Source organism: Mesoplodon densirostris, chromosome 3 (genome assembly GCF_025265405.1).
Source record: "Mesoplodon densirostris isolate mMesDen1 chromosome 3, mMesDen1 primary haplotype, whole genome shotgun sequence".
Lineage (NCBI taxonomy): Eukaryota > Metazoa > Chordata > Mammalia > Artiodactyla > Ziphiidae > Mesoplodon > Mesoplodon densirostris.
In genome coordinates this window covers 150100964-150125242 of record NC_082663.1, presented here as the reverse complement: position 1 = coordinate 150125242, position 24279 = coordinate 150100964, and the positions used below count along the sequence as shown (strand labels likewise).

The following is a 24279-nucleotide window of genomic DNA, read 5'->3' as shown; positions in this document are numbered from 1 at the left end:
GATAGCCATGAGGGGTCTCCTGGGTGAGCCGCCCACGGGAGGCAGACTTTGGTATGGCCCAGGGGAGCCCGGCTGGGCACAGGTCCAGACTCGCACTCTTGTCAGGCTGGGCCTGGTCCGGCACTTTACATTCACTGGTTTTTAAGGTTTGTTTTTTTTTTGCCTTTTTTTTTTTTCTCCTAATCTCAAAAGGCGGGGTGGGGATCAAGGTGGGGGGCTGGGGGGCTAGGGGGCAGCAGCAGGGGTGCTAATCTCTCTCTCCTGGGTCCTGCAGGCTGGCGACCGCTCCAGGTGAGGGCTCCGGCCCCCACCATCCTGCTGGCCCACCACCGCCGTCCCAGGACACCCTCCCCCCGACCCCTGCCGGAGCCCCCTCCTGGAGCTCCCCCCGCCTGGACCTCACTCATACACAAGCGCACACACACATTCACGCAGCTTCACCAAGATGATGGAAATAACAATTTCGCTGTTTTCTTTTTTTTCTTTTTTTTTTTTTGTACCAGGCAGTTTAAAAAAAAAAAAAAAAACACCCCAAAAAAAGAAACCACAAAAAAAAAAACCCAAACAACCAAACAAAAAAACTTTTTGCTGTGTCCTTTCTGACCAGTCAGCACGTTCCCTCTCAAATTTTTTTCTTTTTTTTTTTTGTTTGTTTGTTTCCTGAAACGCGAGAATTCAGCAGTATCTTTGGCAACACTTTATCACGACCTTAATTTAAAGAATAAAAATAAAATTGATCCACGTCTATATACAGTATGTGATTGCGCGGAGTTGGGGGCAGGGCCTGGGCTGGGAGGGCGGGGGTCCCGGCTCTGGGCCCATGCAGATGCTGCGGCCCCCGGGGATGGGCTGGTGGGCAGCAGGAGAGGGGTTAAGGCGGAGTGGGTGGGCAAGGCTGGCGGAAGCTGAGCGCAGAGCTAGGGGTAGGGGTTTAGTGCAATTCCCGAGGAGGTTTGTGTTAAAGTGTGCTCGGCGGGGGTTCAGCCCTTGCCCCCGCTGTAGTCCCAGAGGCCTTAATCCCCCAAGTCTGGTCTCCCCCCACCCGGCCAGGACGACAGCTGTGATTTTTCAGTTGGTTTTATTGCGAGGGGGTGTGTGGGTAGTGGGGGAGAGGGCTGTCCCCTCAGGGAACCTCTCTGGGAGCTGGGGTGGGGTAGGGGTGCAGGTCCCTAGCCTGGGCACTCGAGCTCCCTGTTCGGCTTGCACGGGTGGTTCTCTGAGAGAGCTCGCCCCACGATGCTGGGGAGTGGGCGGGCCCACCCGGCCCTGGGCTCCCCTGCCACCCCCCTCAGGAGGGGGGGTCCTGAGACATCTGGGGGGCTGACGGGCTCAGGGGTGGGGGGAGCAGGAGGAAACAAAAAACTGTCCTGTAGAAACAATAATGAAAGTTGCCTTCTTTAAAAGCTTCCCTTTAAAAACAAGAAAGAGATGGGGTCTGTCACAGAACCAAGGGGCATGGGGTGACGGGCCAGCAGCTAGAGGCGGGGAGCGGGGACACCCCCCACACCTCCGGCTTTTGATGAGGAAGGGTCTCCGCTCAGCAGAGCGTCTATTTACAGGGCCCCACACTAGGGTTGCATATGCGACGGGGGATGGGTGGGGGGGAGGAGGGTGCCCCGGCCTCTGGCAAAACGGCCTCCCCAGCCCTGGCCCCAGTCCGTGGCCTGTGGCTCGGTCAACGCCGGGCCTTTGGGGAGCCAGAGGCTGGGGGGAGGCGGGTGCCAGCCCCCAGGTTACAGTCAGTGCCTTTGAGTAAAAAGAGGGGTGCAGTGGGGGGTGGAGTAAGGCCCTGGAGGTGGGGCCCCCTGTCACCCACCTCGGTGGGGATGGCGTATCCAAGATGGCAGCTCCTCGGTGGCCACAAGGAAGGGCGGCCATGTTGGAGGGTAGGGGGACAGCAAGGGTCAGGGGACAAGGGCAGGGAGACGGGATTGCTCCGGCTGGTTGGAAAGCCAGCCCTCTCTCGGGCCCATCCCTGAGCTGGGGAGTCGGTAAGGAGGGTCCCCGCGGACACAGGTGGCCACTGTATGGCTAGCAGGTGAGGAGACGTCTCCAAATCAGAACCCAAAAAGGGACAGAATGGTGGGGGGAGGTGCTGGGGGGGGACACGGCAGAAACACAAAAACCCCGCAGTCCTGCCTGCAAGGCGAGCCCCCGTGGTAAAGTACAAATACCTCAGAAGGCTTCGCCCTCACCCGTGACTTCCTGACCCCCTTCTCACCTCGGGGAACAGAAGTGGATTCTACGTCTGTGGTGGGTTTCTTTTTTTATTATTTTGTACAAAAATAAATCGACTTTTAGGAATTTCTGTTTGCTCTCTCTCGCTCTCTCTCTCGCTCTCTCTCTCGCTCTTATTTTTTTTTTTTGTCTTTTTGACTTTTCATAGAAGTTGGTTGCAACTTGTAAACATGTTTTTAAATTAAGAATTAAGATAAAGTGTAGTACCCGTTCTGTTACAAAGTGCCAAGACTTCTATTTGTGGTTGGTTGTCTTGTTGTTGTTTTTTTTTTCCTTTCATTTTTGTAAAATCTTGTTTTTATTGCTTTTGTGACACTGGAACTTCTGGACACTCTCGCTCCCCACATCCCTGCCACCGTGAGACCCTGCATTCCCTCTGCTCTTGGCTCTTTCACCCCACACTGTCGCCTGCTCCTCTGAGGAAAAGTATATTTTATATATATATATATCTATATATAAATTTTGTTTTTAAGGAGGAAAAGAGAAAAAAAAAATCTAAAAAGTGCTTTTAAAAATCGGGACAGGGCTAGGGGAAGGGGAGAGGGTGAAGACAAAAAGTTTCGAATCTCCAAACGTCTCATGGGGTCTGGGGTGGGCCTGGGTCGGGGGACCAAGACGGGGGTGGCAGGGGCGCCCTGAGTGGCAGCCCGCAGGTCCCGCCGGGTTGTAAGTGCCGTGAAGGAAAGTGGCGGGGGCCCTTGGGGAGTCACTCTGATGCCCTCCCACCCCTTCCCCATCTTCTCCCCTTTCTCCACGCCTGGAAATAAATAGATTTGTGTCGCGGTGGCCAGGAGATCCGGGGGACCACAGGCAGGGACGGGAGGTGGGGAGGCAGTCGGGGAGACGGAGGGGGAGACCCCCACTTCGGAAGTGCCCTGAGGAAGGAGGGTGGGGGTGCGGATGGGGCCGTTTTAACGTCCGCTCACAGCGGACACAAATCATTTTTAAGGTCTTATCTCAAAAGACTCTAGAAATCAGCGGGGGCGGGGCAGGGAGAGGAAAAGAAAAGACACCCCCCCCACCCCGGTCCCCGGCCCACGCCCCCGTGACCACCCTCACCCCTGCCGGGACCTGGGGCCCTGATCGAGCCTCCGATGGGACCCCAGACCCCGAACGCGGGGCGCCCGGGGAGCTCAGAATCCTCGTGTCCCACAAAAACCCCAAGCTGAGCCCCGAAAGCCATCGACGGGGTGGGGGGCAAGCGGGGCTGGGGGTGGGGTGGGGCGAGGGTCCCCGTGGAGGGAGAGAACATCATGAAGGAGAAAAATCTGAGAAAAGCACTACCCTAGATTCTGTGACGCTTCATATATATATATCTGTATATATATATATATATAGATATAGATATCTGTATATAGATAGATTTCTTTTTTTGTGTTTTTTGGGGGTGGTGGGTGATTTGCTCTCTCTCTCTCTCTTTCTCGGGTTTCTGTTTTCTCTTTTTTTTGGTTTTCAAGCGAGTCCGGCCGCGAAGCTGCCATCGGCGGTGGCCCCGGCGCCCCCGTCGCCTCCCCCAGCGGCGCCCGCTACATTCAACCTGCCCAGGCCGTCGGGGCTGGCCTCGTCCTCATCCTCATCCTCGTCCTTAAAGTGCTTCTCCTGGCCGTTGCGCCGCGCATCCGGCGAGCCGGGCGGGGCAGGGGCGCCGGGCGGCACAGGGGCCCCCGGGGCGGGGGCGGGGTCGGGCCCCCCAAGCCCGCCACCCCGCACCCGGGGCTTGCGGCCGCGGCGCGAGGGCACGCCGTTGCAGCCGTCCTTCTTGAGGTGTCTGTGCAGGTGGTCGGAGCGCACGAACGTCTTGCAGCAGCTGTCGCACTGGTAGGGGCGCAGGCCAGTGTGGACGCGCATGTGGTTCTTCAGGTCGTAGTTGTGCGCGAACGCCGCCCCGCACTGCTGGCACAGGTACGGCTTCTCGCCCGTGTGCTTCCTCATGTGCACCTTGAGCTTGTCCTGCCTGTGGACGGGCCGAGGGTCAGCCGGCGCCCGGCCGGGCCCCTGCCTGGGATGAAAGCCCCACCCCGTCCCCGCCAGCCTCAGCATGGGGAAACCAGGACCCTCGCGGAAAGGTGGGCTGCGGCAGGGGGCGCCCCTGCGGGGAAAGGGGGTGTGGGTGCCCATTCTGAGAACAGCACCAAGGAACCCACGAAGGTGTGAAAAGGGCCTTGGACCCCGCTCGCTGTGTGGCCACGGGGAAATGGCTGAACCTCTCTGAAACCCAATTTTTTGGGTTTTTTGTTTTTTGGTTTTTTTTTTTGGCCCCACTGCGGGATCTTAGTTCCCCAACCAGGGAATCAAATCCATGCACCCTGCAGTGGAAGCACAGAGTCTTAACCACTGGACCACCAGGGAAGTCCCACTGAAACCCTTTTCTTATGCATAGGAGGAGGAAGATAACAGGCCTCCCTCCCACCTGGGGCTCTGCCCAGTGGCAGGTGCATGGCTTCACACTACAGGCATTTACTGAGCACCTGCTGCATACCAGACCCTGTTCCAGGTGCTGAAAATGCTACAGGGAACAAGGAGAAATGCTGGAGAATTTGGTAACAGAGAGGGTTAAGCTGTCCTGGCTTTAGCACTGAAAGTTCTGTGTCCTGGGAAACCCCTCAGTCACTGAAAATCCAGGGCAGCTGGTCACAGTAGTAACCAAGTCCCCACCCCAGGGACCCCACCCCCTACCCCCAGTTCCTGCCAGATCTCCCCTCACCTCTGTCTCACTCTGCTCTGGCCACACTGGCTTCCTGGCTGTCACCCCAACATGCTGATAACTATGAGACTACCTCAGGGCCTTTACACATGCTGTTCTGGCTACCTGGAGTACTTTTTTCCCCTCCCAGATCTTTACAGTTGAATTTCAGCCCAAACATGATCTCCTCAGAGAGGCCCTCCCAGACTCCCTCAACGCCGGTCCCTCATGCCACCGCCTTTGTTTCTCATCTGTCTCCCTGACTGGACTGTGAGCCCTGAAAACAGGCAGGGACCGGGTGTGATTCCAGGGCCCCTCCATGCCCATCTCACCCCACAGGGAACTGTGTGGATCTGGCTCAGCCTGGGGCCTTTGGCCCACAAAGCTGGTCACCGTAGCAGTTCTGGGGTGACTATGGCCCAGGTGTTGCTCTGTCCCCGAGCCCTTGAAATGTGGCTGGTCCAAGGTGAGATGCGCAAGAAGTGCAAAGGGCACCACAGATTCTGAAGACTTCATTTGCTCTATGTACTGTACAATATCTCATTTATAATTTTGCTTATTTTTATTTTTATTTATTTTTTTTTTTTGCGGTATGTGGGCCTCTCACTGTTGTGGCCTCTCCCGTTGCGGAGCACAGGCTCCGGACGCGCAGGCCCAGCGGCCATGGCTCACGGGCCCAGCCGCTCCGCGGCATATGGGATCCTCCCAGACCGGGGCACGAACCCGTATCCCCTGCATCGGCAGGCGGACTCTCAACCACTGCGCCACCAGGGAGGCCCTATAATTTTGCTTATTGATCACATATTGAAATAGAACTAATGGATTATGTAAAAATATGATTAAAATTACTTTCACCTGTTTCTATTTTACTTTTTAAAAATGTGGCTGCCAGAAAATGTAGAGTCACGGAGGTGGCTCACATGATATTTCTATTGTACTATGCTGGTCCATAGTGATGGGGGTGGATTCCTGCCTGGAATCCACAAGGCAGGGGCAGGGACCAGGGCCTCCAGAGCTCTGGCTAAAATCTGACCTGCTCCTTGCTGCAGACTCTTATGCTCCACTGAGTCACTCGGAGTCTCTCCCTTCTGATGCCCACCAGACTGAGAGCTTCTTCACTGCCAGGACTGATAAACTCCTACTCATCCTTCAAAGCCCCACCTGAAATGCCCCTCCTCCTCCAGGAAATCTTTCCCAGCCCCGAGACAAAGGCCTACACCCCCCTCCCCCTGGGCTCTTTCAGTCCCAAGTCCCTCCCTCTGGCACCTCCCACAGAGCTGGTGTCCCTGCTTGGCTTAACTTTTCTAGGGCTTCTTACTCTTCTGAGGATCAAGACCTGGCCCTTTGCAACCAGACCCCCTGCCTATTCTCTGGCCTCGTTACACCCCCACGTGAGCCAGCAGAACCTGGGCCACAACAAACTCATCGCTCCCTGGATTAACTTGAGCTGTTACCAGAAAGAGGATGGCAATGGCCAGGCGCTTCCCGCCACCCCCCATCCCGCCTCCTCGGAGCCGGCTAACTTGGTATCCCAGTTGCCCCGCTCAGACCCTGGGGCCAGGTCACAGAAGGAACAGGAGGGACTCGGATTGTTCTAGCATCTCTACAGAGATGTCCCTAGCTGAGGCTTGGAGGCTCAGAGAGGGGAAGTGACTTGCCCTGAGTTGCACAGAGGGTTGGGGGCTGTCCCAATGTGGGGTGGGGGTGGAGGAAGCCCCAGTTTCATCACCTCAAGCCCCGGCCTGGGTAATTATAGCCCCGGCCGCCACAGGCCCTGCTTACTCAACTCTCTAGTGTGACTCAGAGGGGCCCCTGGGCTCCCCAGCCTGGAGGGAGGGGCGGGGGCTGGGGCCCTGGGGGACAGAGAGGAGCCAGGTGGGCACCTGGAAGGAAGAGGCCTGGCCTGGAGGCCCTCTCTATGCCTCAGTTTCCCAGAACGGCAAACAAGATCAGCCCCGGGTTGAGGGTGGGGTGGCCAAGAGAGCCCCAGGCCAGAAGGTGAAACTGAGCCTGGCTGAGGGTGGGGGCGTGGGGGAAGGTGTCACCTCTCCAGGCTCTGGCTTGCTGGGCCTCCACCAGGCTGCTCCTCCCAGGCTCCAAGACCCCTGAGGGCAGGACCCACAGCCAGCCCAGTCCACCATCCCCACATCTGGAGCAAGAGGGAGGCCCCTAGGATCACTGGCACCCCGATCTCACCAAAGTGGGGGAGCCAGGCCACCCACCAAGCTGCCTGCCTCCCGGCCAGTGCCCTTTACCCCTGCCTGGCACTCCTGGGCCCTGGAGTCCCAGCCACACCCTCCTCTCCAGACTTGCTGGGGAGGGGGCCCAGGTGCTGGTCTGGGGGTCAGCTCCCAGATCCTGTCCCCAGAGGGCAGGGCCGGGAAGCTGGGACAATGGCCTCTTTCTTCGGCCTGGGTGGGTGTGGCTGGGGGAACCCCGGGGCTGGTGAGGGTAGGGGGTGATGCTGAGGCTAGGCCCCCGCACACCAGCCCCCCGCCCCCACTGGGCTGGCCCACAAGGCCCAGCCTGCCACCTCTGGACTCTTAAGACCAGATCGCAAAATTCCTCCAGCCTGGCCTCAAACTCCATCTGTCCAGGGACCAAGCCCAACGGCTCCCGTGCCCTTTTCCCTCCACTGGCTGTGGTGATTCCCTAAGCTGAACTGGCCTCAGGGCCTTTGCACTGACTCTTCCCTCTGCCTCTCCCTTTCCCTCTCCCCACGGCTCCCTCCTTCTCTTCCTTCAGTTCTCAGTCCTCGGGGAAGCCTCCCTGTTTAAGGCAGCACCTACAGCCGCACCCCAACCCTGTTCTCTGCTCTTTTCCTCCCTGGCACTTTCCACCAACTAGTGTTATCAGTTCTGCGGTTTTATCTCGCACATGCTCCGTCACCCCACGGGGATTTTGGCTTGTCCCTCCACTTCTAGAACAGGGCCTGGCACCCAGCAGGCACTCCATAAACATTGGCTGAATGAAGCAAGTTCCCCGGGCTCACGGAAGACTTCAAAGTTACATAACGACCAGAACTCCCTGCTCCCAGTGGGGCTGTCGCCCTCTCCCAAGGCCCAAATGCTCCAGTCGGGATGAGAAGAACCACCCAGGGAAAAAGAAGAAAAGCAACTCCTTGGGCTCTCCCTTCCAGCCTCACGCAGGTCGGCACCGCCTTGCACGCTTTACGTTCTTGTGGTCACCTTGTTTAGGGCCTGCGCGGCACCGCCCACCCAGGCTCTCTAGACAGGCGCATGGGGGTCGGGAGTGCCCCGATGGACAAGGCACCCTTGCAGGGCAGGGCGCGGTGTTGTTTTCGCACGCGGAGGCAGGGTGTGAGCGTGCTCGCGCAGAGCGGGGCAGGGGGTCCCTGTGTGGCTGCTTTTGGGGCAAAGGGCCCCCCAGGAAGCACCCCACCCGCCCCCACCCGCCCCCTGCTCCCCGCCGCGGTGGCGCCGGCTCACCTGGTGAATCGGACCTTGCAGATGTTACACTCGTAGGGCTTCTCGCCCGTGTGGGTCCGGATGTGCCGCGGCAGCTTGCCGGCGCCTTGGATGACCTTCTCGCAGATGGGGCACTTTTGGAAGGCCTTAGCCCGGATCTTCTTCTCCACCTTCTGCGACCAGGCCGGGTAGACGTCGCCGTCGTGGGCGCTGCTGAAGTACTTCAGGTAGTAGTCCACGACGCCCTTGTCATCCGCCCGTGACTCCTCGTCGCTGTCCCCCGCCGTCGCCGCTCCCGCCCGGCCCACCGACGACATCATCTGCTGCAGCAGCGTGCTGGCCGCCAGCCCGTCCGCATCGGCCCCGTCCCCGTCCTCGCCCTCGGCCGTGCCTGACAGGAAGCCCGGAGAGTCGCCCGGCTCCGGGGCCGCCTCTGACAGCGAGGCTGCCTCCTCCTCCCCGCCCCGGCCGTAGTGGCCGTTCTGTGTGGCGGTGGACGGCTGGGCCACGGGGGGCGGGAAGAGGCCCCCAGCGGGGGCGTCGTCATCCCGCTCCGGCCACAGACTTGGGTTGCTATCTCCCTCATCCCCGTCCCCGGCCGGGGGCCGCTCAGCTGGGGGGCCAGGCCCGTAGAAGTCCAAGCCATTGCAGTCGCCGGCAGCCACGGCGGCCACGGCAGCGGCCACGGCCTCCTTGGTGGCATCCAGGTCATCGTCGGATGCGCCAAAGGCGGACCATGGGAATGAGGCGGCGGCGGCGGCGGCTGCAGGCAGGCTGTTCATGGGGTTGCTCTGGAAGAACTCGAGGTACTCCTTGGCGCGAAGGAGGTTTCGCTGATCAATTTGATCTACGAGGTCCAGCTGGCCGGCATCGGCACCCGCATCGGCCGCCAGGATCTGCCGGTCGAGGAGGTCAGCGCAGACGTGGCTCACAGCGGGGATCTCGAGCAGGCGGGCGGCGCTGAGGATGTCGCCCACGTTGGCTGTGCTGACGGTGAGCGTGGCCGTGTAGGCAAAATCCATGAGGGCCGTGAGCGCCTCGGCGCTGACGAAGTCGATCTCGTACACGTTCTGCTGGTCCACCACGGCGCCCGACGTGAACAGCTTCTTGAAGTACTGGCTGCAGGCAGCCAGCACCGAGCGGTGCGTGGGGAACTCACGGCCCTCCACCAGGATCACCACGTCGCACAGCAGGCCCTGCGTCCGCTGCTCGTTGAGTCCGCTCAGAATGTCGCTGCTGTGGTCGGGGAACGGGATCCCGATGGGGCCGTCCACGCCGCCGGCCATCTTCCGCGCCGAGACCTGCAGCGCCGGGGAGGAAGGGTAGGTCGTGAGGGACAGGGAGGGCCGGGCCAACTGGCTGGGCTGCGAGGCCCTCAGAAAGTAGTGCCCCCACATCCCCGCCCCACCTCCCCCCGCCCAGCCTCGGTTTCCCCAGCTCTGCACCAGGGTTGTCCACGGCTGGTTCTGCATCATCAAAGTGAGAGGACGTTGGCGAAACCCAACTGGGTGCTTCAGAGATGAACACCGGCCCCCCTCCCCGCTTTACGAGAGAGGGGAGTGCCCGTCCAAAGGACAATTTGAAGTGGCGTGGGAGCACACAGAAGGTGCTCAATAAATGCCCAACACAAGTTGTTTCCTAATGAATCTGAACACGGGATTCTGCCCATGCCCTCTCTAGGAGGCCAGAGCGGTGACATAAGGCACCCACCGTGCGCTGCCCTGGCTGAGCGCCCAGCAGTCCCAGAGGCAGCACCGTCTCCACCGCAGAGGTGAGAAAACGAGGCTCAGGCTCAGGAAGCCCCAGGGCCCCATGGCTGCACCTCAACTCAAACCCAGGGCAACTGACCCAAGAGCCAATATCCAACCAGCATGGCTGTCCATCCCTGCCTAGCCCCTCGGCCTCCCTAACCTTCTCTCCTGGTCGGGCCCAGTTCTCTTGGGGGGCTCTGAGTCAGCAGGAAGGGGTAAGGTCAAGACCCAGGGACCTGGCCAGGGTCATCAGGGCCGTGGGCGTGCCCTGGTGGGGTGGAGCAGTGACTCTGCAGGACAGACCCCTTCCTGCCCTGTGGAACCCCTAGGACGTGGCTCGGCCCTCACAGTGAGTAACTGGGGGAAACCAGGCCACTGCCTGATGCTCCTCCCTGCCCACTCAAGCTGACCCTGTCAAGGAAGAGTGGGGGGACAGGGGCCTCCTGCCCACCTCCTGCCTGGCCAGCCCCTCTCTTTTTGGCCACCCTGTTTGCACTGTTCAGCCCGGGACAAGGCCCTGCCACTCTCCGGGACTCAGTCTCCCCATCTGTCAAATGGGCAGAAGCCTTTGGAAAAGCAGGGCCATGGAGGGGACTCTGTCCCACCCCTCTCCCCTGCCTCCTATTTTCTGCCTTCCCCTGGGCTGTGACTCATCCACCCACTTGGGCGCTTGTGCAACTCTCTGGCTCTGTCCCCACCCCTCCACCCTCTCCGGGGAGCCCCCGGCTGCCCCAAGCCACCCAACAAAACCCACATTCCTCTGGGCCCAGCCAGCCTGCTTTCAGGCCAGAGCCTCTGCGTGTCTCTGGGGAGAGGGCCTGAACCGGGCCTTCCTCAGCCTCCTAAAGAGCCCAGGACCCTCAGCTGGGTGACCCAGCTCAGCTCTAACACAGATCCCTCCCACTGTGCCTCTAGTGGGATACAGGCGGCTGGCCCGGCAAGGGAGCTGGGTTTGGTCTGGTCAGCCCTAAGGCCAGGGTAGGCCTGTCCCGACCCAGGGCCGCCCTGCGAATGGGGTCCAGGCCTTGCGGCCGACACAGAGGCCTTTGTGTGGCGTGCAGGCGGCCAGTACACTTCCCGGGACGCCTCTCTCCGCCGCCCGCCCTCTTTCCCGCCGACCGCACCAGCTGCTTAGCTCCCGCCTCTGTTCCGCCAGCCCGTGGTGGGTGGCGGGGCAGGCTCAGATGTGGCTGCTGGGAGCATGAGGATGGGGATGGGGGCGCGACCCCCCCCCCAGGCTCGGCCACGGGAAGCCTCAGCAGAGCCCCCTGTGGTGGCTTCCACCCCCTGCCACCATCTGCCGTCTGGCTCCCGGCCCCAGGGAGCGAGTGGGCAGATGGGACTCCGGATCAGACCGGCCTCGGCCCCTCCTCGCCCCTCCTCTGATCCGGGCCACCAACGTGCCAAGATGGCCACCCTGGCCCTGCTTGCCAGTGTCCCCTCAGGGGTCCTCCTGGGGCCTCTAGGTCGAGACCTGAATTGGTCCAAGTGACTCACCCCTCGCCACGGCCCTTCCACCCCCGCCTTCCCACCGGCACGGAGCCCACCGGGCCAGGCGCTGGCACATCGTTACTTCAAGCGTGAAGCTGCCCAGGCTCCCACTTGCTGGAAGCCACTCGGCTGGGAAGGAGCAAGCTCCGGCCTTGAACCTGGCCTGGGGCAATGTACCCAGCCCTGGGCCTGGGTCTCCACCAGCTGGAGGAGCCGGGCCACATGCTAAGAGCCTGTTGTGTGGGGCAGCCCTTGGGTTTGGGCTGGGTCTGAGGGTCCGCGCCCCTGTCCTTCCCAGCTGGGGCCTCTATTTCCCGCACATAGTCATCTGAGACCCTCCCCCAAAGGGCCTGGGGCAATACCAGCCAAGGAAAGCCCCAGGGAAGTAGCATGACCCCCATTTACAGATGAGAACACCAAGGCCCAGAGACAGCTGGAATCCAGGCCAAGGGCACCCAGCAAGGCTGATCCAGGACCTGACAGAGGCAAGAGGCTGGGGGTCCCCCAACCCTCCCCACCCCGACACCTCCCAGCCAGCCACAGCCCCTTCCCTGGCCCTGGAAACTAAACTGACCCAGCCCTCTCCCCAGGAACACACGCCACCTGCCTGCCACACCCGGGGCCACTGCCCTCCCCCTACCCGGGGCCTCTCAGGGCCCTCCTTCTAAGAAAGCAGAGGAAGACCCTGCCAGGTGGGAGAAGGAAGTCACGTGGGGTCCAGGCAGCAAAAAGCACCTATTACTGAGCACCCACTGTGTGCCACAGCACCGTCTCACCAGGAGAGCCCTGTGGCTCCCTTCCTGGCTCTAAAAGGCCCTGCTGGCACCTGACACCTAGTAGGTGCCCTGACACGTGGCGGTTTCCTCGGTAATGATGAGCCAACGAAAATTCTCTCCTCCAGGAAGCCTCACCCCCTCAACGGCCAGTGGTCCCCTGAGCCCAGGCCCACACCCACCCAGGGCCCCGTGTTTCATCACAGCTCCACCCCGACACTCGCCCCCATGGGATTTCCGGGGCCGTTCGATGCTGACTCGGCGGCCGGCCGAGGGGCAGGTCTCGGCAGGCTCTTCCTGGGCTGGAGGTGGGGCGCCTTCCTCCCTCTGGGCTGCTCCCAGGCCACCCTCCACCCCCCGCCCCCGGCCTCCCCTGGGCAGTGCACGGTAGGGGCGCAGCAAAGGACAGGAGGAACCAAAGACCAAAGAGCTATGTGCCGGAGAGCCCACACCCAGCCCCGCCCACCTGGCTGGCAGGCACACCCAGTACCAGGGGACCGTGCCAGTCCCACCTCCAATCTAACCTAGGGTCACTCGCTGCAGCAGGCAGCAAGGACCCAGGCCTGCTTTTTGCCCTCCCAGGCGGCCTCCTCTGTGCCCTGGAACTTTCAAGAACTGGACCCTGGGCTTTAGAGATGAGGAGAGGCTCAGGGAGGTGATAAGACCAGGGCAAGGTCACACAACAGACCGGCAGCCAGGCTGGGACTCAGATGCTCTGACTTGAGCCGGCCTGAGCTGACATCTCTCAACTACTGGAGATGCAGGGAGAGGTCAGGAGCGTCCTGACTTGGTCCCAGGAACAGCAGGTGTCACCCAGGAAGGACCCTAGGATTGTGGGAAAGGTGTCCCAAGCATGGGAAACAGCAGGGGCAAAGGCCCAGCAGTGGGCACCTGGGAGAGGGGCAGGGGAAGGAGGCTGGAGAGTCCCCAAGGTCAGGTGCAAGGTGAGGGTTGGGGCCGGGCCTCCTCCTCCCCCTCCCCACCACACTCCTCAGGGGGTGGCCAGCAGTGGATAGGTAGGTAATTGCCACCTGACGCCTTCCTGGAGGAGTGTCCAGGGATGCGGGCAGCTTAACTGGGGGTTAAGGCCTCCCTCCCTACAACTCAGGGAAAGAATGAAAGGAAACTACATAAGGGACCTCTAACACCTACTACCTGCCACAGCAGCCCGCGTCCATATCCTGGCTCCTCCATTTCCAAGCTGGGTGAACCTGGGTCAAGAAAAGCACCTCTCTGTGTCTCATTTTCCTTAGGGGTTGTGACAGTGGCAAAGGGTTCCACTCCCATCCTCTTAGCAAACTTTGGCCTAGGACCTACTATGTGCCAGGGACAATCCCCAAAGGCCCAGTGAGGCTGTTTACCCCCTCCCTTGTGGATTGGGGGCTTTGAACTTCACCTCTGAACGTCATTCCAGGAATCCAGCCCCCTCCCCAACTACTGTGTACCAAGGAAGTGTGTGGTGAGCCCCAGGATGAAGCTAAGCCATCATGTGTGTGTGGGGGAAACCAGGCCCAGAGAGGGTGGGCGGCCGCCCCAAGGTCACACAGCAAGTCTGGCGCCCAGGTGTGGCTGCGAGGCCAGTGCCCGGCCGCCCCCGCCCCCTCCCAGCCTGGCAGCCTGTGTTGCAAGGTTGGTCTTGACGGGTTACCCCGCCCCGACCTGGTGCCAATCCCCGCCTGGCCCAGTACCGAGGCCGGGGTTTAATGGGACAGGAATGCAGCGTCCTGATCGGGAGGCGGGGGGCACCAACGGCTCAGGGTGACTGCTGGCTGCCAGCTGTCAGCCTGCCCCCTGCCCGCCTGTCCTCCCAGGCCTCCCTCCAGGCCAGATACCAGCAGACAGGCCCTCGGCCATTTTATGTGTCCATTTATTGCCTTAAATGGGGAGGGGCTTCCTGCCTGGGCCTTAAAGGGCCAGAAGCAGGAAGGTTGCAAGCCCCGTGGGAAGTGTGTGTGGAGGCTGGTGGGGGTGGGGATTAGGAGGTCATGGGGATCCCACCTGAGCCCCAACTCATGGGTGGGGCTGAGGCCCACCCTGTTCCCACGCTCTGAGTGCTGTCGTGGGCCAGGAAGTACAGCCCCGACACCAAGACCAGCTTCCAAGAGGAAGCCCTGCGAAGAACAGAGCCATTCTCAGTGGAAGTGGAAGGAATAAGCTTCCTGTCACTGGGGGTAACCAAAGCCAGGCTTCACAGAATCCCATCCGTGTCTACACTGCCCTCAACTCAGGCTGCACCTGCTTATCCAAGATGCCCAGGAGAGGCCTGGGTGACTTCCATCCAGACTGCTCTCTCTCTCCCGAGGCCAGTCTGTCACCTGGAGGTGCCTGTACCACCCCCAGCCCCACCCACAGCCTGAGCAGGTGGATGGCTCGGCCTGGAAACCCCAAAGGGGTGCTTGGCCCACTGGGGCCCCAGTGACCTGTGCCTACAAATCCAGCCAGTTCCCTCCTATCAAACACATCCTGATGGGAGGTGGGACCGAGTCGTTTTCCAGTCAAACCAGAAAGGCGTGGGTGGGGACGCTTCCACCGAGTGGCCGTCCACAGCCTGCTGGGGGGACAGATGGAGGGGCTGGTCCTTTGGCCAGATTCTCCACAGGGCGCCTTCCGCGCTTTGGTGCTCCAAAGACTTGGGACTCAGGCCGCAAGGGCAGGGGCTATTCCTCAACGGGGCCTGACGGGGGCCTGGTCTGGATCATCTCAGCATTAATCCTCATAGCTCTGGGAGGCAGGGTCTGTAACCACTGCCCCACTTCACAGGCCAGGAAACTGAGGCAACTTGCCCAGGGTCACACAGCAGAGCTGGATTTGAACACGGTTCATCTGTCTGGCTCCATCTGACCAAACTAACTAGTCCTCCCAGGGCTCCACCCTCCTCCCCCACCACACACACTGCCCCCAGGTACCAGCAGGGGACTAAATCCCCCCACCCTGGGGGCCTCGGTGGGGGGAGGGGAGGGGAGGACAGCTTATTCTCACACCCCCTCAGAGCTGCCCTGTGATAGCTCAGAAAAGGGAGAGGTTTGCCTGAGGTCACACAGGGAGCCTGGGGCAGGGCTGGAGTCCAGCTGACACCTGTGAACTCAGGGCATCAGAACAGAGATGCAGGAGGGGCTCCCCCAGGCCCTGACACCACACAGCAGTCACTCAACAAACATTCCTGGGGAGTCACTGAGTAAATGCTCACTTTTGGCCTAAAGGTAATCTCCCCATTGTATCGATGGCAAAACTGAGTTTGGCAGAAGGGAGGTGACCTCCCGAGGTGGACCTCAGGTGGAGCAGAGGGCCGGGCTGAGATTGGACCACAGTGGCCCCCACCCAAGCCTGTTCCTCTGGTCTCCACTGCCCAGGGCTGTTGCAGGGTGGTTTATGGTCTATCAGGTGCCTGGAGCACAAGATGACAGGTGGGGGGGTGTCTCAGACACACACACACACTCCAGCAGAATCCCTGCTGTGTCCTGAGCTGACCCAGGTGCTTCCTCCATGAGGGAGGGAAGGAAAGGGAACACAGGTGGATCTGCAGGCAGTACCTGGGGGGAACCCACAACCACCTCATTTTACAGAGAAGGATGCTCAGGCTCCAAAAGACCATGGGGCTTGTCCAAGGTCACAGAGCAAGTGGGCCAGCATTTGAAACCCCTGTGGACCCCCTCCTCGGGCCAGCTTTGCTTCAGAGGGGCTGGCCCTGACTCTTGGCTCTGGGAGGTGACCTGGGTCTCCTTGGAAATAATGGGTTGTAAAAACACAGAGCCCTGCCAGTCTCCAGGGGCCAAGGTGCCAAGGGGCGGGGCTGCAGCTCAGATGGGGTGGGAAGGGCCTGCCTCAGAAGGCTGGGAGGCAAGGAGGCTGAGGCCCCTGCTGTGTGACCTTGGACACCTTGCTGCCCCTCTCTGAGCCTAACTGTCCTCTTGGGGCAAAGGCTCCATTTGGCAGACAGGTGCCTGCTGTCAACCTCCAGGCCCTCTGGAAGACAGGTGGGCCGGCACCCCTCGGCTGTAACACACAAAGGACTTTGGACACGTCCTAAACTAGGAGGCAGGACCACAAGGGTCAGACCCAGCTCTGGCTGGGTGACCTTGGGCTGCTCTCTGCTTCCCCCAGGGCCTCAGTCTTCCCTGCCCCATAGGGCACCGCTCTGAGCCTTGCTCTAAGCCCCTGAGGCCCCACGCTTGCGTCTGGCCTCCCCTCCTGGTCTCAGTTTCCTTACATGGCATCGGGGACCTCCACCAGCCCAACCAGCTTATGGGTCAGAGGGTTCCAAGGAAAAGAAGGGAAGGAAAAACGCCAACATAAGGTATAGCTACTGCCTCGAGAACCTTCCCCACTGGACGAAGGCTGAGCACTGCCGGGCCTCAGTCTCCCACACAGAGAAAAGGGTGCATGGGCTCCCCACAGCCGCTGCCGAGGGCCTCTGCTGAGAGTTGCGTGGCTCCCCGCCCGGGCCAGGGTGCTGACTGGCCACCACGCAGCCAGTCAGCCAATCAGAACTGAATAATAAATACCCCCCCAAAGTGACCCACGAATTAAAATTTCAGTGTCCCCGTTGGCTCCTCTTTCCTTCATTAGGCATGCGGATCCCAGGGCTTCGCTCTTCCAGCCACTGGCTCCTGCCCCCCCTTCTCCCCCAGGCTCCCGTCTCCACAGCGATGGCTGGCGGTAAACAGAGCCCCGAGCCCAACCGATAAGTGCCAGGCCCCACCCGGGGTGGCCCTCGGGGGAGAATGCCCCCCTACCTGGAGCCTTGGGGACCTGGGCAGCAGCAGGGCCTAGCCTGGACTCCCCGGACCTCTCCCAAGACCAGCTCTGCCAGTAGGAAGTGATCGGCTGGTCCTGGGGAGGGCCCCCCAGTGTGGGAGCGGCACACTCAGGGTTACGCCCTGGCCCTGTTGGGGTGGGGGTGGGGGGCTGACATGGAATCCTGGACGCCCTCTCCGGCCGGGCCTGCTCCGGCCCTGGTCCGGGAGGCAGCTGACAGGGAGGGGGGGTGGGGAAACCAAGCAAGCCCGCCACCCATGGGTGAGCCAGGTGGGCACACCCGGTGGAGGGGCACCAACACCTCTCTCACTTCCGCCGCCTGGCTAAGGGGAGAGAGGAGTTGCCTACCTCCCCCTGCCACCCCGCCAACTGCTGGCTATATTCCCCAAACATTTAGTGGGTGCCCACAGGGTGTCCGGGCCTGGTTGGACAGCAGTCTCTTGCCGCGGTCCACCGGACTCCCTCGCCGCCGGCCAGCCAGCGCGGACAGTGCCTCCCAGGACCCGCAAAGGCCTGGGCCCCGGGGGGTGCACCGGCCCCAGCTCAGGCCCCTGCCTGGTTCCCAGGCCCGGGGCTGGGGGAGGGGGCCGGTTCCTAGGCCGGGGAGGGAGGCAGAGCGAGGGAGGGGGCCGGATCCCACCAGCTCACCCCCTCCTCTGCCCGGGCTCAGGGTTCGCACGTGGTGGTGGCGTCAAGGGGAAGGAGGGGTGTCCGGGCCAGAGGAGACGGGGTCACGCGCTTTGGGGGCGCGGGCGGGGGAGAGGGGTGCTCTCTGCTCCCTCCCCCGGGGCCGGGGCCGGACGGCCGCGCGGGCAGGGCGAGGGGCCAGGCCGGTCCCCCCGCCCAGGGCTGAGTCAGGCCCGGGCGGGGGCAGGAAGCTGCCCCCTCCCCCGCCCCGGCCGCAGTGCGCGGCCCCCGCCCCGGCCCGCGGGCCCCCACCGCGCCGCCCGCGCGGGGGGCTCCTACCTCCTTCCCGGGGCAGCGGCGAGGGGGCCCGGCCCCGGCGGCGGCGGTGGCGGCGGCTGCGGCTGGGCTGGCTCCCTCCGAGGGGCCGGGAGGCGGCAGTGAGCCTGGCCCCGCGCCACCCCCCGCCGCCGGCGGCCAATCCCCACCCGGGCTGGGGGGAGGGCGATGCAAATTACCCCGGATCTGGGTCCGCCCGCCCGCCTCCCCCACGCCCGGGCCCAGCCTGCACTAGGCCGCGCATCCCCGGGCTCGCCTGCGCCGCGAGGCCGCCCGGGCCGCCGCCCTCCCCGGGGAAAGCCGGGTGGGTGACCCCCCCCCGGGGCGGGGGGCTGAGGGGAGGGGGGCTGGGGACGGTTACACAACCAGGCGGGGAGGGGCCCCGGGGCGGGGAGGGGGCCGGCCCGCGGGCCGCGCAGCCGGAAGCCGGGGACCGCCACCGGCCCCCGGCGAGGGGAGCCCGGCTCCAGGCCCCGCCCTCTGGCCGGCAGGGCCCGCCCTCGAGCCGCGCCGCGCGATCGGCCCGCGTCCATTGGCTCGCCAGCCCGCCGCTCACCGCCCCTCCTCCGCACCGCCCCTACCCGCGGACCGCGGCGGGCCGCCGGCGCAGGGAACCCTGGAACTTGTGGTCCTAGCCGCCTGCTACCTGCCAGCCGCAAGCGCGGGGGAACTACGATACCCAGAGGCCCGAGCGGCCGCGCCCGCCCACCCGGACACCCCACCCCTTCCCCCTCCTTTGCAAAGCCCCCCTCCCTGTTTTTTCAGCCCCCTCCCCCCCATCCCCCATGGAGCTCAATCCTGGCCAACTCCAACGTATGCACGCAGCACCGAATAGGCCCCCGGGGGGCGAGAGCGCCCCCAGTACCCAGCTGCAAACTTAGCACGCGACGCGCCCCCCTATCTCCCCACGCCGGCTCCCCCCACCCTCAATGCAGCCCCGCTTCCCCTCCCCCTCTCCCCGCGCGCCTGGGAGCCCCGAAAAACCATGCACGGAGGGGGGGGGGCTGGCGCACAAGCCCATGCACTTCGCCCCCAATACCCACTCCCGGGCGGCGCCCCCTCCCCGCCCTCGGGATCCAGGGCGCCTCCCGCCTCCGGGCAGCTGCCAACCACCCCCTCCTCTGAAACTTGCGGGACGTCCCCGGCTCCCGGGATCGCCCCTTCCCGAGAGGGCAGGGGTGGGCGCAGCTCCCCCGGCCCGTCCCCGCCCTGCACCCCGCGCTGCGGGCTACGCCGGGCGCTGACTTACCTCGCGGGGCCGGGCCGGGGCCGGGCCGGGCCGGGGCGCGCGGGGCCGGGGCCCGGAGTTGGGACTGGGCTCCTCGGCCGCTCGCCTCTGGGGTCCGCGTCTCGCTCTCCCCTCGCTGGCTCTCCCCTCGTCGGCTCCCTCGCTCCGGCGGCGGCGTCACTGCCCCTACAGTAACTGTACAGTACAGCCAAAGCCCCGTATGATGCTCGCGACTCCCTTCCTGGTTTCTCCGAGGGCAAGAGGGGTCCTCCCTTGTCTTAAAGGTGCCGCAGCCGCCGGCCCCCCCACGCCCAGCCCGCCCCCCCCACCCCGGCCTCAGAGGCCAGAACAGGCTCGGCAGGTCCCCTCTTGCCACGTCTCTGCCCTCCCGTGGGGCTTCGCCCGCTGCGCCGGGGAGACCGGGCTGTTATTAGGTTTTGTCAAGTTGTTGGGGGGGGTCCAGCCCGCCCCCGGCGCGCCCCCCCTCCTCTGACCTCTCCGCCCCGCTGCGCGGCGCCGTGCCAGCCTGCCAGCTTATCTGGCCCCAGAGCTCCCCGGGGCGCGGGGGGAGCGGGCCCCCCGGGGTGGAGGGGGTGGGGGCCTCCAGATAAACAGGCCCCCAGCCTCTGCGCAGAGGCGGGTGCGGGGGGGCGCGGGCTTTGCCCCCGACGCCTGGGGCGTGGCAGGATGGCAGCGGGGGCGGGGAGGGCTGTGCGCACTGCGAGGAGAGACGCGGGCGTGGGTCGCGGCTGCCCGGGCTGCTGGGGGTGGGGGGGGCGCGAGGGGGTGGGGACCGCGGGCCTGGCGCCGGCTCTCCCCGGGCCTCAGTTTGCCCAGCCGCGGAAGGGACCCGGGGGCAGGCTTTCAGCTGACTGCTTGGGTCCGCTGGGCTCCCGGGTCCCTCAATGAAACAGCCAACCTGCCCGCCCGAGATTATATAAAGGAGTCGCCTCCGCCCGCTGCGCCAGGGGCGTAGCGGGGGAAGGGGTTGGCGAGGGGCGGGCTGGGCTGTTGTTTTCCCGGCTTTCCAAGTTCCCCCACCCATCTGCGGGCCACTGGGCGGGACGGGGTCCCGGCCCCGGACTCCTGGGTTCTGCGGTCCTCTCCCGCAAGGGTCTGCGTGGCTCGGGAGGGGCGGAGGTGGGGAGTGGGGAGGCGTTGGCTCAGCCCAACTTTTTTTCCCTGTCCATTTCTCCCACTTCCTCCCCGGTCGTGGGAGAGGTCCGGCGGGGGACGGGGGAGGGGGAGGAGGGGACGAGGGGTGAGAACAGCCTGACCCGGCCCGGCCGGCTGCCCGCTGCACACAGTAGGCGCCCAGAGAGGGCTGGCTGGTGCGATCAGCCGCCTGGGGAGCTCTGAGCCTCAGTTTCCCCTTCCTCATTCCCTTGGTCGGAGAGGACTGGCACCTGCTTCGTGGCTGTCGTTTACTGAACGCTTCTCTGGTGGCTGGCTCTGTCCGGGGTCCTGTTTACCTTCATTCTAACATCTAATGCCATTATCATGATCATTATTTATTGTTATTATCATTTTTACCACCATTACCTTACAGGCAGGAAACTTCCACTGCCGTGGGTGAAATGCACCCCGTCTGTCCTTCTCCGACTTCAAAGCTTTCCTCCCCCCACCACCCCAACCTCCTGCACTTTACTGCCTCTTCACACACGTATTAAAAGTGCCTTTCAACGCCCAAATGAGTTGAATTGGCTTTTGTAATAATAATTGGGCTTCAAGGGGAAACCCGGGAGGCCCCCAGAAGGGAAGCGACAGCCCCAGGACTTGCAGCCTGAAACCAGCCCCGGGGTAGGTGGAAAGGGACTGAGGGAGGGGCCGCATGCGTCCAGCGTGAGGGCGGAGCCCAGGGACTTTGTTCTAACGACCCTGCCTGGGATATAAGCCCTCTTCCTTCCAATGTGCAGGTCCCAGGGCAGTGCTTGGTCTCTGTAGATGCCTGAAGCTCAAGCCTTAGTCCTCAATGGTCTCATTTGCCATCCCACCCAAGCTCCACCCACTCAGCCAGAGCAGGGGTGACTCAGGGTCCCCTCTGTACCACCCAGCCTCAGATATCTGGCACCCTTCTCTGCAGTTAATAACCTGACTCAGAAGGGGCAGGGAACTCGTATGTAGGATTGGCATTGAATCTAATCCTTATCAGGCCCTGGGAAAAAACAGGGATCATATGATTTCCATCTTACATTTGAGGAAATTGAGACCCAGAGAGGGACAGTGGCCAAGGATGTTGAACCCAGCTTCACCTGGCTCTGGACCCTGCCGGAAGGGCTGTGGGCAGGTCCTTCAGAAAATAAATGCTGGGATGGCGTACCCCTACCCTGTGCCCACTCCTGTCCCTGCAGTGAAAAGAGAGAGAAGGGAGCAAAGCTTTGTCCTGACCCCCACTCCTCAGTCCCACCCCCTCCCCTCCCCCCAAAAAGATACCCAAGTAGATACTATTTGAAAACCTAATAAAGTATAAAAGACTGAATTGCTGTGTGACCTTGGGCAGCTTACTTAACCTCTCTGACCCTCAGAGTCCTCTGTAAAGAATAATGGTAGAGGGACTTCCCTGACGGTCCAGTGGTTAAGACGCTGCACTTCCACTGCAGGGAGCATGGGTTCCATCCCTGGTCCTGCAACTAAGATCCCCACATGCCACAGCGTGGCCAAAAAATAAAAACTAAAAAAAAATTTTTTAATTAAAAAATTAAAAAAGAATGATGGTAGAGACTTCCTAGGGTTGTGACAAAGGAGAAACAAGATGGTACATGTAACATACTTAAACAGTACAGTGCCTGCTGGTGGGAAGTCCTCAACACAGGATAGATGTGACCATGCTGTTATTGCTGTCATTATTATTATTATTTGAGCCATACCCTTCCCCCCACCCTGTTCCTGGCCAGGGTAGAGTTGAAACCCACATCTCCAAAGGTGAAAAATTTGCACACACACTCAAGGCTTTTTTTTTTTTTTACCTCATTGGCAGACCCCACCCCCGCCAATGTGCTTGGCTAAAGGGTTCTTGGAATGTATCAGAACCAACTCCATCATAGCCATAAAACAATACAAAAATTGATAAATACTTTGAACTTGCCTCAGAACAGATTTGTTCTAGGGTGAGTAGTAACACCAGCTCTCATTTTCTGAGTTCCACCTTTGTGTGTTATTTTAGTCTATCTGTGGAGCAGGGGTTATTATCCCTGATGTATGTGATAAAGACACCGAGACCCAGAGGGGGTAAGAAATTTGCCAAAGTCACACAGCATTCCAGCGGGGTGACTTGAATTCGAGTTATATGGGCTAGGCTGCAAAGCTGTATAATATTTTGAACCGATAATTCTTGTCACCATAAACAGGTGTTGCTTCTGGGAGCAGAGTGAGAGAGCTTCTGTTCACTCCCTTTGATCTTTTGAATTTTGTATCATGCATTCATTACTTATAATAAAATAAAAAATACTTCTAAAGTAACACATTACTTAACCTATGTGCTTCAAAGAACACCATCAAGAAAGTGAAAGAAAAACCTACAAAATGGGAGAAAATATTTGCAAATCATAGATCTGATAAGGGTCTACTACCCAGGATATATAAAGAAATATTTAACTCACAATAAAAACACTACCAATTTTTTTAAGGGGTGAAGGATTTGAATAGACATTTCTCAAAAAAGATATATAAATAACCAATCAAGCTCATGAAAAGTTACCCAACATCATTAGTCATCAGGGAAATGCAAATCAAAACCATGAGGAGACACCACTTCACCCCTGCTAGGGTGGCTAGAATCAAAAAGACAGACTGTAACAAGTGTTGATGAGGATGGGGAGAAACTGGAATCCTCATATGTGGCTGGTGGGAATGCAAAATGTTACAGCTGCTGTGGAAAACAGTTTGGCACTTTCTCAAATTGTGAAGCAGAGAGTAACCATATGATCCATCAATTCCACTCCTAGGTGTCTCTACCCAAGCAAAATGACAACACGAATATCCATAAGAGCATTATTCCTAAGAACCAAAAGTAGAAACAGTCCAGGTGTCCATCGACTGATTAATGGATAAATAAAATGTGGTCCATCCATACAATAGAATATTATTCAGCCTTAAAAAGGAGTGAAGCACATACACGCTACAATGTGAATGAACCTTGAAAACATGATGCTCGGTGAAACAAACCAGACACAAGAGGCCACATAGTGTATGATTCCATTTACATGGAATGTCCAGAACAGGCAAATCCAGAGACAGAAAGTGGGTTAGTGGATGCCTGGAGCTGGGAGGTGTTGGAGAGAATGGGGTGGGGGGAGTGCACCAATAGACGTGAAGTTTCTTTTTAGGGTGATGAAAATGTTCTGGGATTAGATAGTGGCCATGGTTGCACAACTCTATTACTAGGCTAGAAACCACTGAATTACACACTTTAAAGGGTGACTTGTATAGCATGTGAATTATACCTCAATAGAAATTATATAGAGAGAGTTACTTTTTAAAAAAAATAAATTTATTTATTTATTTGTTTTTGGCTGCATTGGGTCTTCGTTGCTGCGCGCGGGCTTTCTCTAGTTAGGGCGAGCAGGGGCTACTCTTTGTTGCAGTGTGCAGGCTTCTCATTGCAGTGGCTTCTCTTTTGCAGAGCACGGGCTCTAGGCACACAGGCTTCAGTAGTTGTGGCACACAGGCTCAGTAGTTGTGGCTCGCGGGCTCTAGAACGTAGTCTCAGTAGTTGTGGCGCACGGGCTTAGTTGCTCCGCAGCATGTAAGATCTTCCCGGACCAGGGCTCGAACCCGTGTCCCCTGCATTGGCAGGTGGACTCTTAACCACTGCGCCACCAGGGAAGTCCCTAGAGTTACTTTTTTATTGAAGTATAGTTGGTTTACAATAGCTTTACTTTTTGGTTGAGGAACATTTTGCAGTTGACAAAATTCTTACATCTTTGTTATCTCATTTAAGCTTCCAAATACCTGAGATATTTTAAAAGAG

The 24279-nt window shown here is 60.5% G+C and overlaps 1 protein-coding gene across 2 annotated transcripts; it reads right to left on the bottom strand.

The window, feature by feature from the left end:
* Positions 1-1382: 1382 nt before the first annotated feature.
* ZBTB7A (zinc finger and BTB domain containing 7A) lies at positions 1383-19499 on the bottom strand. 2 transcript variants are annotated; one of them, XM_060094586.1, is made up of 3 exons: positions 19332-19499; positions 8371-9650; positions 1383-4192 (listed from the first exon to the last, which is right to left on the bottom strand). In XM_060094586.1, the coding sequence occupies exons 2-3, from the start codon at positions 9633-9635 to the stop codon at positions 3691-3693; spliced, it is 1767 nt and encodes a 588-aa protein (XP_059950569.1). In that variant the 5' UTR covers positions 9636-9650; positions 19332-19499; the 3' UTR covers positions 1383-3690. The 2 variants fall into 2 exon arrangements, with proteins under 2 accessions (XP_059950569.1, XP_059950568.1); XM_060094585.1 differs by lacking the exon at positions 19332-19499 and adding an exon at positions 18086-18262.
* Between the last annotated feature and the right edge of the window lie 4780 nt (positions 19500-24279).

Coding starts and splice junctions, on each gene's coding strand:
- ZBTB7A (XM_060094586.1), bottom strand. CDS start 9,635: ATGGCCGGCGGCGTGGACGGCCCCATCGGGATCCCGTTCCCCGACCAC. Junction 4,193..8,370: donor TGCAAGGTCCGATTCACCAG/GTGAGCCGGCGC, acceptor GCCCGTCCACAG/GCAGGACAAGCTCAAGGTGC.